This window comes from Numenius arquata, chromosome 11 (genome assembly GCF_964106895.1).
Source record: "Numenius arquata chromosome 11, bNumArq3.hap1.1, whole genome shotgun sequence".
NCBI lineage: Eukaryota > Metazoa > Chordata > Aves > Charadriiformes > Scolopacidae > Numenius > Numenius arquata.
The window spans coordinates 16,822,182-16,840,492 of record NC_133586.1 but is presented as its reverse complement, the minus strand read 5'-3'; the positions used below and the strand labels follow the sequence as shown (position 1 = coordinate 16,840,492).

Below are 18,311 nucleotides of genomic sequence, written 5' to 3'. Positions count from 1 at the left end.
CTTCTGAGAAAACACTGATTTATTTTGAACTTACAGACTATTGCGCTATATTTCAGTGGGCTCTTTCAGCTATTAAAGTGCAATTAACATTCGTGTTTTTGGGATTATAATCTAAAGCACCTCAATTTACGGCGTAAATACTCATTCTTCAGTCAGGGAGGATCTTTCTGTCAATACTATCTGAACCCAGACTGCTGAATGCTGGCTGGGCCGTTAACTCACCGCCTCATTTGTGGCATCCTTCTTCCTGTCTGCACAATTCCTCTGAGGTTGTTTGTGCAATTTATTCTGAGAAATTTGGGTTGGCAAAAAGTGGGACTGTGCGCAGGGGCCAGTTGTCCCCATGGGTCACACACAGGCCATGGGGCTGCCGCTCGGCTTCGGGCGGGGTTGGCTTATTTTTTAACATGCCTTAAGCAGTGAAGTATTTTGTTTATGAAATAGGCTTACATGCATCACTAACCAAATCTCTAACTTCCCTGCTAGCAGAGCGGCATTTTGTAATAAGTCTTGGGTAGGGCATCCCTTTGCTATTGATTTCAGCGGGAACAGAAATACAAATGCAGAATCCACGTTCCAGGAGAGAGCATGTATGGAAATTGTGGGTCTCGTTTATTATTTGAGTTCACACGAGTTGTTTGCCTCCCCGGGTAGGAGCGAGGTCAGGAGCGCTATTAGCACAGAACCATTTTGAGCTGCAGCGAAGCTAAATGATGTTTGAGACATTTCAGTTTATCTGACGACTCCTTCTGTCGAGGTTAAGTGAACTTGATTTTATAGGGAAGGACACTAGACCTGTTTTTCTGCTCTATCAGTGGTCACTGCACAGAACTGCCCTTTGGCCTTGCCAGTGCTCAGCTCATTTCTTTGAGGAGTCCTACTATCGTTGTCATCTACAGCTCCCTCAAAAGAGGGTGTAGAGAGGCAGGGGTTGGTCTCTTCTCCCAAGTCACAGGCCATAGGACAAGAGGAAATGGCCTCAAGTTGCGCCAGGGGAGGTTCAGATTGGAGATTAGGAAACATTTTTGCACTGAAAGGGTTATCAAGCATTGGAATGGGCCGCCCAGGGAAGTGGTTGAGGCACCGTCCCTGGAGGTATTTAAAAGACAAGTTGACATAGTGCTTAGTGACATGGTTTAGTGATAGTTTTTATCAGAGTTAGGTTGATAGTTGAACTTGATGATCTTAAAGGTCCCTTCCAACCTAGACAATTCTATGATCTAGTCTGCTACAAACTTGTTAATAATGTTGAGAGAATTAGTGTAGATGAAGATTGATGTCGTTTCAAACACTGTGTTGATCAGATCTCCATTGAAATTACCAAGGTAAGGTTTGTTTGTTTGAATATAGCAATGTTCTATAATAATAATGCCCATGACAGGGGGTTGGAACTAGATGATCTTTAAAGGCCCTTCCTACCCAAACCATTCTACGATTCTATAATGCTTAACTACTAGCAGATATTAAACAGTATTTGTAACCATGGGAGAACTTAAAACTAAATGAATAACGTAGACAAGTCCTGTAGAGGGAAACCCCTATCTCAGCTGATCTTCTGATACTCAGGGTTACAATCCCATGAGCCTCAACTGTGCAAAACTTTCACAGATTTCTCACAGCACATTCATTGTTGGCACAGAATGGTCTACATACCATAAAAAAACCACACCCACATTTTGTATTTCTCACAAAGCCACAGTTACAGGTTTTTTGTCACCTTTCAGCAAACAGAAACTAAATCCACACGACACAAGGCTAAACCCGGGGCCTGGGCGGGGGAGGCACGGTGAGGGGGTTCGCGGGCCTCCCCCACACAGCCACCCCCGCCATTGCTGTTCCAGCCACCGAGGGGCTAGGAACACGCACCGATGTGTGTGGAAAAGCGCCCACCGCCCATCACCGGGGCCTCTGGGCTCCTCTGGGAGCCGGCAGCAGGCCCAGGTGCGGCCCAGGCGCAGGCAGTCCCTCGGCGGGTCCCCCCGCCCGCCGCGGCCCTGCCCGAGCTCCATAAGCCCGGCCTGCACGTTTCACGGGTTTTCACACACAGTCACTTGAACGTGGAACGCAGAAAAATTCAATCATATTAGTGTTTTTTCACTACTGGGGGTCGGACCGCCGCGCGCTTGCGAGGCCCCCTCCGGCGCCTGCCCGAGCCCGGCCCCCAGCCCCTACCTGAGGGCGCCTGCTGCCCGCGGCTCCCGGGGCAGGCACCAGGGACGGCAGCATGGCCTCGCGCCTCCCCATCCCCTCACGCCTTCCCGCCGCTGGGCGCCGCCTCCGCCGTTGGGCGGGGCACGCGCGGGGCTGGCCGGGAGCGGCGGTTGCCGTGGTAACAGCGGAGCGATTTCCGACAGGGGCGGCGGTCGGCGCGGAGGCGCGGAGAGAGCGGGCTGATATGGTGCCCAGCAAGTGCCGGCCCAGCAGGGGCCCTCGGGCCGCCACCGGCCCGGTAGGTGCTGCCGCGGGGAGGGCTGGTGGGTGGCAGCCGCATCTTCTCCTCCCTCAGCTATGGGTGCGCGGGAAGGACCGGCGGTGTTCCTCAGCTTCGCGCCCCGCCGCTCTGCGGCTGTGCGTGACCGGCCGTGCGGGGCTGAGGGCGTTGAGGGGGGCGGCCGCCCCGGCCTTCTGCGGGTGGCGCCTGGCAGCGGGCGGAGCCCCTGAGGACAGCCCTGGCCGCTTCCTGGGGGGGCGGTGGCCGGGGGAGGGCGGGTGGTGGGAGCTCGGGCTTCTCCCTGCCGTGACCGCGCTGAGGGGTCGACCGCGCTGAGGGGTCCTCCGCGCTGAGTGTGTCCCTCCGCGTATTTGCTGGGAGGAGGGTGTGTAGGCCATTCGGTTAAACGTTTCTGTCAAACGTTTTCATTGTTTAGCGAGTAGATGCTACGTTCTGTCACACAAACCCAGTTAAATGAACGGCACGTTTTGCCTCATAAAAAAAAAAAAAATCTGTCATATTTAAATGTAAACACCTGTTTACTTCATAATGAGAATAACATCCCCATGAAAGTCATGCTTTCAGTGTATTTTTAAAACTAAAACCGGTGAGGTTTGTTTTTTTTAAAGTAAAAATTAGTGTTACTTAGTGCTGTGACATATTCTTCGTAATGGTTTTGCAAAATAGTTCCTTTCTTGGCAGATTTTGAAAATACCTGTATTGTTTGGTTGTTTTTTTTTTTAAAAGTTGCATTCAACTTTTTGTATTGATATGTGGTTTTTGAAAAATATAATATTCCATTTCTTTTTTCTTCTAACATGCAGGTTAATAATTGTGGTCTTCAGCTGGTTATCCAGACCTCGTCGATAACAGATAAAAGCAAACCAGTAATTATTACCTTTTCTTTAATAGTTATATTAATTAATACAGTTGTATGGTACAGCCAAATTTGCATGCTTTCAGATGGGAATTGCCTTTTCAGTAGTAATGTGTTGACTTTTAATGTAACATCTGATGTATCTGATAGTCTGTTGGTAAGTTATTTCATCCTATTAAAGATACATAAAGTAAAAACACAGGGATATACTATAGCCTGCCATAGGCTTAATATACATAGATAGGATTTCTTATGCTTCCATCTGTACCTCTCTTCCTCCTGTAATTGTAGTGCTCCTTATAGGGTGGATTTTCTTTCTTTATTTAGTCAACTGCAGATGAATGTGCTGGTAACTTCCATATTTTAATTTTGGTTTCCAACACACTGAAACTTTTCAGTCATAGTATCTTAATAGAATGAATGCTTTTTTTTTTTTTTTTTTTTTTTTTTGGAGCAGTTATTTAATTTTTTTAAAGCATTTGCAGAGTTTCCCAAGAACTGTAGTGGTTACTAAGGTTGTGTTTGTCTGTGTAAAGGCGTTACTTGAAAACTTTGTCTTAAATACTGTGTTACAGTTTGAATTCCGGATAAATAAAGAACAGTCATCTTTCCACAATAGACTTCTGCAGCATGATCTGGAAAAAAACTATTCAGGAAGGCAAGGTGATACTCAACAGTTTGGTTTGTTTGTCTTTAGTATCTCTGTTTATTAACTGAACAGTAAAGACTGTATTATGATTAGAATGTGTAAGAGTGGCAGCTTTGTCTAATTGGCTACTGTAATTCAATATAATTGCTGCTGCATCACATCCTGAACCCATTGCCCTACTGTCTTGTGCATATGGCTTTTTTCATCATTTTTTGCCCCTCGATTTGTCCATGGAAGAGCATCCTTTCTTCTACCTGTGAAGCCACAGTCTATGAAGTGCCCTATGCTGCATTCCCTCAGAAGCCACACAATTCTCTACTGTAACATTTTATTGGATGTTTAACATTTTAATATATTTAGACAAAATTAGTTTCTAATTCAGAACCCTGATGTGAAGAGATAGTTTTCCTGTTGTGCTTGTGTCGTTTTGTGTTTGAAAAGCAGGATATTTGGTGATATCAGTGCTGACTGTGGTGAAGCCTGGAAGAGCCATGAAACACACTTCTTGCCCCACTGCTGCTGCTTGCCTGTCATATAAAAACAGTGATTGATTAGGATAGCAGATCAGTTTAATTATTATGGCAATTCTTTATTCATTCTGGTAAAAAAATAAAGACCAACAGCTGTTCAGAATGGTTTGATTCTTAGGGATATTATGCAAGTTATTACAGAGTAAATTTAAGTCTGTGGTTTGGGTTTTTTCCTACACAGGAGACCAAAGAGTATTAAGTCCTTTGGTGCGTAATAAGCAGATATATCTTCCAGTACCATCCAGTCTGACGGAACTTTCTAGTTTGGAGCTGAAGCAGAACACAGGTTCTTTATCAGGATTTGGTGAGTCTTCTATTCACACGCTTACAAAATCCAGATCCCGACAAAGCAGCCACAGTATTAGTTTATGTGATTCAGGTAACAGCGAAAACTTCTATTGTTGGTCTCTTTTTCTCTCACACACTGCCCCCCCCCCCCTTTTTTTTTTTTTTTTAAACTGGGTGAATTATTGGAAAGTTATGCCTTGTAAGATGCGTTGCTTCTGGCTGTCAAAGTATATGACTGAAGAGCAACTGTTGTCTACAGTGCCCTTCAGGTATTAAGAGAGGTTAATAGATCATTATCAGGAAACCACTAGAAATATTTTCCAAAATGTAATATAGGCATTTAAATAGAGGCTTTTTACATACCTTTCTTTAACAAATAGGGGTCTTTCACACATGTCTTTAGGAGGATGACATTAGAAGAAAAAAAGTCACTCTGCTGCCACCATTTCATGTTTCAGACTGATTTTTAAGCCTCAGTTCTTCTGTTTATTGGCTTAAAAACCTGAGACACAACTAATTTAAGACTTTTGCAACAATATTAATTGATTATTTTTAGTCTCGATTATTTTTTTTTTCATTCACAGTTTTTTTTTCACTTGGAAAGATACATAGAGAATGTTGGTTGTTATACTGGTTTGTTAACAGTAGCCACTGATAAAATGTTGAAAGTAGCACTGAAAAGATTCTGAATTGCACAACAAATTTTTTTACTTACATAGGTATGCCTTCTAATGGCATATTTTAGGCAACAATGGACTCACTCTCTATAGTAGTAAAGCAATTCATCTTTGTTTATTGAACAATTAATGTTTTTCCCATTAACATACTTGATTCATTTGAAGGAAGGGGAAAAAAAAGGGGCAAACGTTGAGCCTATTATTTTTGTGGTGGTACGCATGCACAGTAATTTTTGTTGTTGGACTTGATGACTTAACGGTCTTTTCCAACCTAAATGATTCTATAATTCTATGAGCTATTTTTGACCAACATTTTTCAGTGGATCATTTTCCAAATAAGCCAAAGCTCACAGAAAACATCTGTTAATTTATTTTGCAGGTATTTTCAGTTATCCTTCCTCTTCCCCCTTACATTAACAAAGTGGGTAAAGATGGGTGGCTTTGTAAATATGTTTTAAATGGCTCCCCTTTCTTTCTTGATAATGGAATGAAATATAATATCAATAATTAGTAGGTATTGCATGCATTTACCCTTTAAATGACTTTGCATTTGTTTGTGGCTCAGTGGGACCATTTCAGTATTTTGGTGCTTTAGTCACTAGTTCTATCAACATCTTTTTCATCTGTGTCTTTAAATTAATCTTAAATTAGATTTAGATTATATTTTTAAATTCAGATACTGAAATTGTGAAACAATTATACAGCCATACCTTAAAACATCATTGGGTAATTCTAATCAAAACAAAAGCATCTACAAAATATCTGCTTACAATAAATTGTTGCTAAAACAGCTCTCAGAAATGAAATGAATGGACGTACTTTGGAAAGAGGATGTAAAGAGATGTAAAGAAAAAATAGTAGGAAAAAAAACTGATAAAGTACTGAATGAAGGCAAAATGCACTTTCATGTACTGTGTAACACTTTACTTTTAATAAGAAAAAAATTCTGCTTTTATTATCTGTAGTTAATGAAATTATTTTACAAGGTAGTAGTTCATATATTCTCTGTATGATTTTCCGATAGATAACACAAATTTCGGGAGCAGTTCATCAATAACTTTTCCTGTATTGCAACGTACTGCTGAAGAAAAACTCCTGAATTCTGATAGACTTACCCTGGAAAGGTGAGAGGGTTATGGAGCACGCACCCCATAGCTTGTGACTCTTGCGTCTGATGGTCTAAAGTGATGAGTATCCCAGTAATGCCTCTGGTCAGTGGTATCAGTGATGGGTTTGGTTTTCTTGGGGGGTTTTTGTGTTTTTTAGAGAAGAATCATGTCCCATAGAGAAACTCTGTATGAGTGTCCTTGTGATGAATGTGTGTGTGTATATATATATATATATATGCGCATATAGCCATCATTTAAAGCAGTTGAAGTTTTTCTCTGTAAACTAAGGAGCTATCTTAAGAGTCAAATGCAAGGTCATGCAAGTAATCTACAGAAAGAGGCTATGTCTCCGTTACTTCTAATCTGATGCATTGACTGTAAAATGATCTTTTTTTTTTGTTTCCCCTTAACCAGAACACACACAAAAAAGTTACCTGAAAGTTTTTTCTTGTTGTTGTTTTTGTTTGGTTTTTTTTTTTTTTTAAATTTGGTGGGGGCAAGGTTCATGTAGTCCAAAAAGTTTTGTCAGGTCAGTAGGACTCCTTCTGGAATAAACCTAAAATAAGAATAACCACTTTCAGCATAATTTCCTGTATCTTTAACACTTATTTCATGTATTTATATTTCAAATGTAAAGTTCTATAAATCAAAGAAAAATTGCATAGACACAGCACACTTTGAATTCTAATCTAAATTGGCTGTTTATGTGATACCTGATGAAAAAAAAAAAAATTAAAAATTGGCAGGCTGCATATGTTTAAATTTTAATGTGGTCACAACGCAGAACTTCCATGTAGTTTCCTTATAACCAGCAGATCTCTGATTAAGAGGACAGGCTTTCAGAGAATTTTGGAAGCACTTCTGTTGTATTTTTGTGCTCGCTTTGTTTTTTTTATAGTGAGGAGTTACTGCCTTATTTACAGAGTTTAATTAGCAAGTCTAATTACCTTAATATTACCGTAATCAAGATAACATACTTTCCTCGGTTCAGTAAAACTGGATGAGTAGAAGGTGGATTACCAATTTGTTACTGACGTGTGTTTTGTTTTGTTTCTTGTTCCTTCCAGGCAAAAACTGACAGTATGTCCAATTATCGATGGGGAAGATCATCTTCGCCTTCTGAATTTCCAACATAACTTTATAACCCGCATCCAAAATATTTCTAATCTGCAGCATCTTGTTTTCTTAGATTTATATGATAATCAGATAGAGGAAATAAGTGGGCTTTCAACTCTTAGATCCCTAAGAGTCCTTTTGTTGGGAAAGAACAGGTAAGAACAGTTAAAGTAACTTAAAGCACCATACTTCTTTATGGTGTAACAACTGTGATCTATCATTGTTTCTGTTACGGAGTTTTCAGATTGTGATGTTAGCTGTGAGACTGGTGAGCTGGTCCCTAACACTAGTCAAGTGTTAGGGATCCCACTGAGGAAGTACAGTTTTTGCTCGTAATGTTCTTCAGAGACTTCCTTTATTATGCATGTTTTAGCAACAGTTCTGAAGTATTTTGTGTGTTTCCATCTAATCTTCTGTTCTGATCAGCTATTAAATATGTGTTCTTAGATTTGTGTGACAGGTGGAATCTCTCTTCACATCACATAAAATATTTGTTGTTTCTTTATAACCTATAAAAAGTATTTCTGCCTGATGATGTATTTAGCTGGGAAAAAATCAGACAGATGAATTGTGGGTTTTCTTGCTTATTTATAGATTCTATTCTGTTGGGAGATAAAACTTCCTAGTTGTAGTACTTTCTAAAAATACAGTTCAAATCCTGTAGCTTGTAATTCTAATAATTTAATAGAAGTATCTGTGGAATTGCTCACACATCTAAGGGTTGTGGTCTGATTTTGTTCCGTTTCCTTATTTTCTTTATATTCAGTAAAGGAAGAACTGGTGAACAAACTTCAGTTACGTGCAGATTACAAAGAATGTATCTCCTAATTCAGCCTGTATTCAAAACTGACAACTTTCAATAGTGCAGCATGTTACTAGAGCTTTTATATTAAAAATGTCACCTGTAGAAATTAATTTTGTTTATAACAAAACATTGGGGAATGGGAATGATAGTTTTAAGGTGCTTTAAGGGATTATTTTCCAAATCATAACTATATTGAGTGCTGTGTAGTTTGTTTAGGTAGAAGTATGGTTTGGGGGTAGTTAGGACAAGACATACTCATAAATGATTACAAGTTAGACACAGTTGGTAGTTACTTGTTTTCAGCTTGCTCTGTATGTGATCTTTGATTATTCGCGAAGCAAATGCAAAATACACATGATGTTTAATATCATCAGCCAGTAGATGATGCTGTTGACTATATAATAACATAGGTTTCGAATCTGAGAAAATAAGATAGGACAGAAAAGTTTTAAGACAGTGAAGTTGTACAGCGGTAGAAGAAATACTGCCAAATCTAGAGATCTATATTGTCTAAAAAGGACCAGTGGCTTTCATCTTTTTTTCTTTTTTTTTTTTTTTTTTCTTTTTAGTTCTGTGTTGTTCTAACAAACTCTCAGAAGCCTGTGTCACTACATTCTTTCTTTAAACTTGTTTGGAATTAGTTGTTTGCCAGTAACAATATTTTTTTTTTTTTTATTATTTAGGTGTCTGGATAGGTTGGTTGTTGACTTTGTTTACAAGTGGTGCAAGTATTCCCTTTTCATCTTCCTTGAAGAGCCACATACGTACTGCCACTCTTCCCTTATTGACAGTCAGAAAGGAAGATGATCGTATAAGGCATACTTACCCTTTTATTCACTTTTTTTATGCAGTTCAGAACTTTTTTATTCATGTGTTACTCTTGGCAGGCAGGAACAAATGGCTAAGTTTTATATTAGCTAGAAAATGAAAGATACTTTTTACCTACTGTGAAAAATAATTTATGTCATAATTGAAATCTTTCAGAATAAAGAAGATCTCAAATCTGGAGAACCTAAAAAATCTTGATGTTTTAGATCTTCATGGAAATCAGGTACAGTACAATAAGTTGATCATGTACGTTTCTTGTGTAGGCATCATGCATTTCCTGTGTCTTTTACCACAAGTTGCAAATTTTGCAACTTTTGAGGCCACAGAAATCAGTAAATTAATAAAAGGTGGTATGATGTTACAAGGGAGTTGATACAAGGATTCAACATATTTTCAGCATTGTACTTGTGTAAAGTTACAGTGATTAAAAAGCCAAGTCATCAGAGTATAACGACACTCACACCTACAGAGAATAGTTATCTAGCATAAATGTGGTGTTGAAGTAACACAGCCTTAGAAGTCACAGAAGAATTTAAGGTCCCATTGATTGTTGTGTTATTTCTACTACTGGTGATCTCACAAACCAAGAACCTTTACATATCTGTAGAAGACTTACATTTGTATACAAAAAAGCAGAATGGGTCCAAGTTCTTGATAGATTCATGCTTCTGAATGAATTTAACTCACTTAATAGCTGTTCTGTTTCCCCAATTTGAGATTAAGCCAGCATTTCTATTTCAAGTGGTGTACAAAGTTTTAGCTGTAGTACATATAAGAGGAAGATTCTGTTTCATGGCTATGTCATAAACAGCATAGCCAGATATAGTATTCTTTCGTAAAATAAATTTTAAACACATGTGATACAAAATGTTCCATAATTGAGCTGTTTAAAACAACATATGGTTATTGTGACTATATAAGACCAATGTGTGAATTTTCTGGATTCCTGTTCTGACAGTTTTGATGTTTTACTGATTTCTCTGTGTGTGTGTTCTTTATTGTACTATTGCTTGACAGTGGGGAATGGGAATGCCTTTTTTTTTTTTTTTTTAAGAAAAAAAATAAAGGAAAGAAAACCAGGGTAGCACTATAATGAGTTACTGTTTTACGTGATGCCATAAGTTTGTGACTTTGAATAACATCAGTCCAACAGTATGCATGTTGTACAGTGGCAGAGGCAGTGTACTACAGGAACAGATAATGACATTGCCCTTGGAGCCTTAGAGTGACTATGTTTGGAGATGGCTCAATGTTTGTGTAGTTATAATCCTTTTATTATTGCTGGTTTAATTTTGGGGGTATTTTTATGTTTTTGATTAAAATATTTGCAGACTAGACATGCAGCTGTGCCACTCAGTACACGTTTATAGCACAAGTGGAGGAATCACTGATGGAAATGAAACATTGGTCATGCACAACTCTTGCAAATGATTGTCAAGTAGATCTGGGTTTTATTGTTGTTGTTGCGTTGGTTTGGGTTGTTTTGTTTTGTTTTTCCAATGTTTGTACTATTCCCTTTACATAAGCTAGAACTTTATTAGGGATTTTGGGCATAGTGCCCAATTGGCTGCTGTTAGATCAGCTTCATAATAAGCCTACTTTGGTCCAGAGAACATAACAAATTATCCTGTATCAGGAGTTAAATCTCTGGAGCATAAGAAGTGCTTTTGGTTTTTAGAAGGTTTTAGTCATAAACATACATGTGAAGGGCACAAATGTTAGGAAATAAAGAATTGTTTTCAGCATACTTTTCTTTTTTATAGGCTTAGTGTATTTTTCACAGAAGGACCAAATAAAGACTATGAACTTCTCTCCAATTAATAATACATCTTTCTGTTGTGTTCCAGTTTAAAGATATGCAAGTTTTCATGTTAACATTCTTTTCCCCTGTCTTTGAGGAATTAAACATTTGAAACACCAGTCTTTCATATGTGTTATTAGTTATTTTTGAAGGCATAAGGGAAGAAGGGAAGAAATGCGAGTTTGAGACCTATCAGCTTAGTGTACTAGTGAGTTGTTTTGAAGTCTTGGGGCTGGGGAGGGGGGAGAAGGTGTTATTGTTGTTTGCTTATTTAATAATGAGTAGGAGGACTCTGTCTTTTATTTAGGCTTGTGGGATCCTTATTTATGGCAGCCTTCTAGTCTATCTTAAACAGTATTTCTTCCACATTGTGATTTTCTCAAGAGCAGACTTCACCTTCAAAATCTGTGTTCCAGTATTCCAGAACACAGCAATTTAATCAATAGATCAGTAGAATTAAAAATTATTTTTTATATATAGTTCAAAATAGTGGATTCTAATCATTGTTCTGTTGATATAGAGTCCCGTCTCTAACATACATTATTTTTTTCTTTTATTTGCTACAGAATAATTAGAATCAAGAATGCAGAAAGAGAAAATCCTGATTGTCAGTCATGATGAAAAATAGTAGAAAATAGGATTTGGTTTATCTTAATAAGCTCTTGATACATCTGTTTCTGTAGATTGCATGTGGCATTATCCTGCACCCAGTTCTCACAGGAAAGTGAAAAAAAGCTACAATAAATCTAGCCATTTTTTACAATTTGGAACCAGTGATGGGCAGCAATTTTCCTTTATCAGGATGATTCTTATTTGAAGTGAAGGAAGAAAGAAGAAAATGTTTGTAACTTTGTTACAAAACCTGTCATTGTAGTTAGTGGAAGGGGTTTTGATACCAAACTCTCCAGGAAGAAATAGTAGATTCTTTCAAGAAAGCTGTTGATAACTTGGATGTAGGTTTTGCCTGAACGCTGTCTGCTCAATGAGCAAATTGTTGCATAAACTTTAATTTTTTAGATTTGCTTTGCCTGGAGAAGAGAAGCCTCAGGGAGTTCTTACTGATGTATATAAATAGCTGATGGGGGGGTCTAAATAAGATGGAGCCAGACTTATCTCAGTGGTGTCCAGCAAAAGGACAAGAAACATTGAAATTCCTGAAATACAAGACACTTGTTCAAACTTCAGAAAAAAGTTGTTGTCAGGGTGGCCAGACACTGGAGAAGGTTGCCCAGACAGGTGGTAGAATCTTCATCCCCAGAGGTGCTCTAAGCCTGACTGGACGTGGCCCTGGGCAGCCTTGCTGTAGTTGACCCTGCTTTGAGCAGGAGGTTGGAGAGAACGATCTCCAGAGGTCCCTTCTGACTTCAACTGATGCTCTGATTCTGTGTCTAGGGTTACTTTAGATTAAATTCACTATCTTTTCTTATTTTTCCTTTGTAGTGGTAGGGGAGATAGAAGAAGAAGAAAAGAATAGTGGAGAACAATTATTATTTTGAGGGTATTCATAAATTGGCAATTCTTTATTGCAAAAATGTCTTCTGTAGAGCCATGAAAAACCTCTTTATTGGATGAATGTGGCAGGCAGTTCCTTGAGCTGTAGTGCACTGAATTAACATCCTACTACGTGCTCATTGAATGGCACTTTGTATTTGAGGTTAGGATAGGAGTGTTCCTGCGGTTTTGATGTGTATAAATCCCACAGATTTGATGAAATTATGCATCGAATCTGCTGGTCTTTAGAGCACTTTATGCAGCTTGCTCTGATTTGATTCTATTCATCGATTCTGTTACTGCTTGACAGTAAAGGTTGATCACAAGTCGATTTGTGGAGTATTTTGGTGATTTATTTGTTGACAAATAAGACAGTTGAATTTTCTTCAAGCTTGCTGATTTGTCTGTTTATTTTATAGAGTTATCCTCTGTGGTTCGTATTTATATATGTATTAGAACAGTAATCTATTTTACACCTTTTTTTTAAAATTCTTTGTATTAATATATATAGCACCTCTATTTTGATGGGGCTTTTGCCTTTTGAAGTTGCCATATCTTAGTTAATAGAAGATGAGGACACATCAGTGTTTTTGTAGTAAAGACAGTCCCGTTACAGGGAGACTATCTGGTGAGCAGTCATCATCACAGTAGGGGATTAGCTGAGTATTTGCTGCTTGCATACAGTTTACTTGAGATACAAGTTAACTTGCATTCAGTGATTCTGGTACCACCAGCTCTCCTCTGTGGTTAGACAGACAATTCCAGAAGGTGGTTTAACACATTTGTTAGACAGCAGTACATGAGAAGAGTCATATAAGCAAAATGCTACTATTTAAATGGTATTGCCTGGCAACAATAATAATATTACTGCAATATACTATGGAATACAAATTGCTACAGTATTATTACTACTTCTCAGTTATGATACAGAACAGAGTTTTTCCATAGTCTTTGTTTTCATGGTTTGGCTTCTCTGATGTCATTAAATAAAACCCGTAAAATTCAACGTAGCAGGTTATAGCAAAACCCAGTAAATCCTCCTGATGCCTTTTGGCAAGTAATTTTACCAGATTGATTCTTCAGTGAATGTGATATTCCACAATTCTTTCTGAGAACATTGAATGTGCTCACGTATCTGGCAAGAAAAAGTATTATTCTTTTTACTACCATTTTTCCCCTTTATGGTTTGTGTATGTTATAGGACATATTTACAATAAACTACTAAAATATCTTGTGTGTTATATCCATTACATAATATCTGACCAAATAGTTTTCATTCTTCAGTAGTTTAATTCACTACAGGAATATTCTAAGGTGCTTGCAATAATTTTAACTTTTTTAGTGTTCAAAGCTATTGTTAAAAATGTGCAGTATCTCTTACATGTTACCTGTGATCCCAGAGAATCACTGGACAATTAAATCTTGTGTACAAGTTATATTAAAGGTATTTGAAATGCATTAGGCTAACAAGAAAAGTCAACTCATTCATTACATGCAGTAGTTCTACATACGGTAAGAAATCTTAGTAGTCCCTCTCTATATATGCAGAATATAAATACTGAAATAGAATATGGCCAGAATATCAATATTATCAATCTTATTTTTCAAAAATAGTGCTAGAGCCTTGCTAGAGATTATTTATTTTTGTTAATTTTCATGGAGGAGTAGCAGTTAAGAGGAAAGCTGGATTCCTGTCTTAGTCTTTCCCTCCCCCTTGGGTTGTAAATCAATCCCATAGATTGTGAAACTTCTAAGGCTGGAATGTTTCCAAGAGGTTGGAGGTGAGGCAAAACAGGAGGAAAATTTCATTTTTGTTCACTTTTGGGAAAATATTTTGATTTATTTGGGTGCTGTTTTTTTTGGATAATGTGATTTGGTCTGAACTTTGAGGTTTCTCCTGCCCAAGTGAGCAATGTACTGGGAACTGGATGTGCTTTAAAACACTGAGGTATAAATGATTTTAAATGCATTACTACTTAAAGAACATCCCTTCATATAATAAATAACTGAAAGAAGGTTAAAAAAAAAAATTTCAGTGTAATGCCTAGTGAAATATTGTACTTGATGCCTACACTCTACAAAAAGGACAGAACGTGAATTCCCTTGTCATATTACTACTCTTTGCCTGTTTTCCTACGTGATTTAGTGAGGCTTTTGATTTTAATACTGCCAGTAAAAATTAGTATGAAAATACAACATCTTAATAACATTCAGTTAAATTTTTATGTAGAGACTCTTTCTATGGTTGTTAACATGCTAATATGGACATAAAATACTACATCATTCAGAGGCCCTGCATGTGATTGTGTGCATGGTATATTTAATGCGCTACAACTTACATTTAGTTTTGAACTAAATAATTAATTTCTAAGTAGTGTACTTCCAAGCACTCTGACTATTCTATGGAGAGAACGCTGATTGTTGGCATGGTCTTTGTTGCCAAGGTAAATAGTGTAAATGGTATATGTTTCATGTAAATATCTTTAAAACCTTTTTATTTTAGATAGGGCTAAAATGGACTTTACTCTGTCTTCTAGTGAACTGATGCATTAAAGTTGAGTCAAGTTGAAACGGAACTTTATTTAGAATAAAATTTATTCTATAGTAAATTTCTATATTCTATAATGCCTTAAATTTTAAAAAGTCTTTATAGTTATTTTTTGTGTTCTGTTTAATTCTGTGAATCACTTTCCTTGCCAAAAGTTCAAGATAAAAAAAAAAAGCAACTTGATTTTTTCAGGCCATAGCAATCTTTTCTGAAATATATATATTTCATAGCTAAATAAACAAGAAAATAGAATGGTGTTTTTGTTCAATGTTTACAAGTAAAGTCTTTCAGTTATGTATTTGAAAAAGCAACTAAAAATGGTGAATAACAATCCTTTATTTATAATTAATAAAAAATAGTCATAGATATAATTTCTTTTTAGTGAAAGAAATACTGAGTCCTCTAAAAGTGTCTTGTTATCTAATTCGCACCTAATAGTACGTACTAAAAACTGGTATATCTTCATGTGTGCATACATAATTGAAACAGAGAAAATCCAGTAATCTTAAAACTTAGCAAAGTGAGGAGTATCTCTGTACATTGCTGAGGAAATCATTATCTGATAGCCGTAAAATGCCAGGATTAATATTCTGTGTTGTGGCATGCAGTAATTTTGGCTCACCAGACATCTGCAGAGGTCTGTGCTCTTCGCACTAACCATCTGCTCTTGGCTTTGCTTGTACAAGTCTTTCTGTCTAAATATATTGGTCTAAATGGTGGTATTTTCTGTTCCTTTTGCTGTAATATTTTTGTATTCTGATAATTTTTATTTTCTGCATATAATATGCATAAGTGGAAGGTGCAGTTGAATCAAAAGTTGGTTTAAGATGTTATTTAATTCTGGTTTTGCTATCTACTTATGTGTGCTTTTTAATGGGAAGATTGCTGAAATACTTTTTATAGCAGCATATTCAAGTCACACGTCACAGACTTACAGATGTATACATAGATATATATGTGTGTGTATGTATGAAAATTACCAACAACATTATGTGTTTTCAATCTGTTAAATAACAGCTGCCTTACCTCTTGCCCCATTCCAGCAGCTGCTAGACACTTTCTGGAAATTGGCACGGCCAGATTTGTACTGGTCTAAAGCCTCAGAACGTTTGTTATCACTGGAAAGGTGTGTGACACCCGTCGCTACCTTGCTCGTCCGCATCTAATTGCTGCTGGCAGCTCTGGGGAGGAGCAGCGTGTCTGACAACCGGCTGCTGGAGGGAGCTTGCAGTGATCCAGCCAGGGATGACTCTCATTGAGACGGAATTCATTATACTTGTTAGTAGCTTTGTGCACTGTATCTTTGGATGTGCTGCCACACGCTGTGGAAGGCTGAAGTCTTTTTCCTCAGGATAACCTGCTGCCTTCTTTTTGCCATATAGCATGGGTTTCAGTAAGAATATGACAGGAATATCCTCCTGCACAGTGGCAATGCTTCATCTTCTCCATGGTACATTGCTGTACGCAAGTCCTGTGTAAAAGTCCGGATAGATGCTGGAGGGCAGATTGCGAGCTACTATAAGAGATAAATATCTGGATAGAGAACGTAGAGTGGATCACTCTAAGAAATAAAACCAGCAGTCCCTGTGTCAACAGAGCAATAAACTCGTAAAACTTCCATAGAAATTCCAATTTCAGAATAATTGCTTTCTTCTCCAGAGGGCTGTAGCTGCTCCTTGCCCTTGACTTGCAGCAGGTTCCTGTCCTCATCACCTGCCGGAAAGTCTGTCTGTGGAGCTCCTGTAGATAGAGCTGTGAATGGTGCTACTGGCCTTTTAAGAGGCACAAAGTGAAATTGGTGCAGAGTTCTGTGATGGTAGGGAGATGTGATGCAACATATTCTTGTAGGATATGCACCAGGCAATTGGGCTGTGTGTTTGAGCACCTTTGTAGACAAATTAAGGATCAACTGTGCACAAAACTTCCCCATTTTGGCACACCATGGTATCACCAGTGTCCTCTTAGTTTTATGGTGTCTTCAAGGTTGCTGCTGCAGAGCAGCCCAGCTGAAATAACCTAATTTCTGATGGTAAGGAAGCTAAGTGTTGATTGGTTTTACTGTAGTATGACAAGAAAGATATTAGTGAGGTGAATCCTGGTACTTAATCTATGGCAGACTGTAGCTTGTTTTCAGCAATCTATGACATGATTATCATGGTTTAGAGAAATACGCAAGCAGCAGGCTATTGTATGAAGTTGATTGTTCATGTATACTTTTAAAGAAAAATGTATGTGCATCGTGTATTTATTGTATATCTATCTAAAACACGGTAAGCATTTTTTTATTATACCTCTTTCACAGATTACTAAAATAGAGAACATCGGTCATTTGAATGAACTGAGAGTGTTAAACCTTGCCAGAAACCTACTAACCATTGTAGAAAACCTTAATGGACTGGATTCACTCACAGAGCTCAACCTTCGTCATAATCAAGTCTCTGCTATAGTAAGGAACAAAGCTCTTGTCTTTTTTCTTTTCCTTTTTTTTTTCTTTATTTTTAACAAAATGGACTATTACTGTAACTTGTTTTTTATCAGCATTTCAGATTTGTGAAATCATGTGTTACCCTGTATTGTGTTGCTTATCTTGTTCTGCTGCAATACTTGCTCTTACAACATAAAGGCGAAACAAACAGCAATTTATTTTTGGTGTTACTTTGTATAACTTGTGTGATCCCTTGTAGTGATTCAAATCTTGATAGCTTATGGTGGCTCTCCAGGGGAGAAAGAAGATTCTGAAGCAGTTTTGTGGTTCTAACATATAAATTTAGAGACTCTTCTTCCATGCAAGTTTGTTTCCTGGAAAATGGATGATGAGTTTGTTTCCTGGAAACAAACCCTCTCTTAATTTCTGTAACTCAGCTAAGCAGTCAGACTACCTTAAATTTCGTCTCCTTATGAATGTTTCTGAGGCAAATGCAGAGAAATAGGTATTGATCTTAAAAGCATAATTTCCCAATTGAAGTTTTAACCTGGCATTGTAAGACTTGATGTTCTTAAAAAATAAAGCTTTTCACTTTGCAATTTATGAGTTGTAGTTCAGGTACAGCACGTACATTATTTGATCAAACACTTCTAAAAATAATGCAGTAAGTTGACTTAAATACCTATATTTTTCTGGCCCTCATAATTCCTTAAGTTCTTGGTCTCCTATTGCTGCT

General features: G+C 37.7%; 1 protein-coding gene across 3 annotated transcripts in view; it reads left to right on the top strand.

Moving 5' to 3' along the window:
- Positions 1–2,395: 2,395 nt before the first annotated feature.
- LRRC49 (leucine rich repeat containing 49) overlaps positions 2,396–18,311 on the top strand; it is a 50,516-nt gene continuing 34,600 nt past the window's right edge. Inside the window, exons 1-8 of one of the 3 annotated variants that reach the window (XM_074155495.1) lie at positions 2,396–2,449; positions 3,256–3,318; positions 3,884–3,971; positions 4,669–4,791; positions 6,477–6,576; positions 7,629–7,832; positions 9,467–9,533; positions 17,453–17,596. In XM_074155495.1, the coding sequence (XP_074011596.1) occupies positions 2,396–2,449; positions 3,256–3,318; positions 3,884–3,971; positions 4,669–4,791; positions 6,477–6,576; positions 7,629–7,832; positions 9,467–9,533; positions 17,453–17,596 (843 nt within the window). Of the gene's footprint in view, positions 2,450–3,255; positions 3,319–3,883; positions 3,972–4,668; positions 4,867–6,476; positions 6,577–7,628; positions 7,833–9,466; positions 9,534–17,452; positions 17,597–18,311 lie in introns of all 3 variants that reach the window. The other 2 variants (XM_074155493.1, XM_074155496.1) reach the window with 2 other exon arrangements.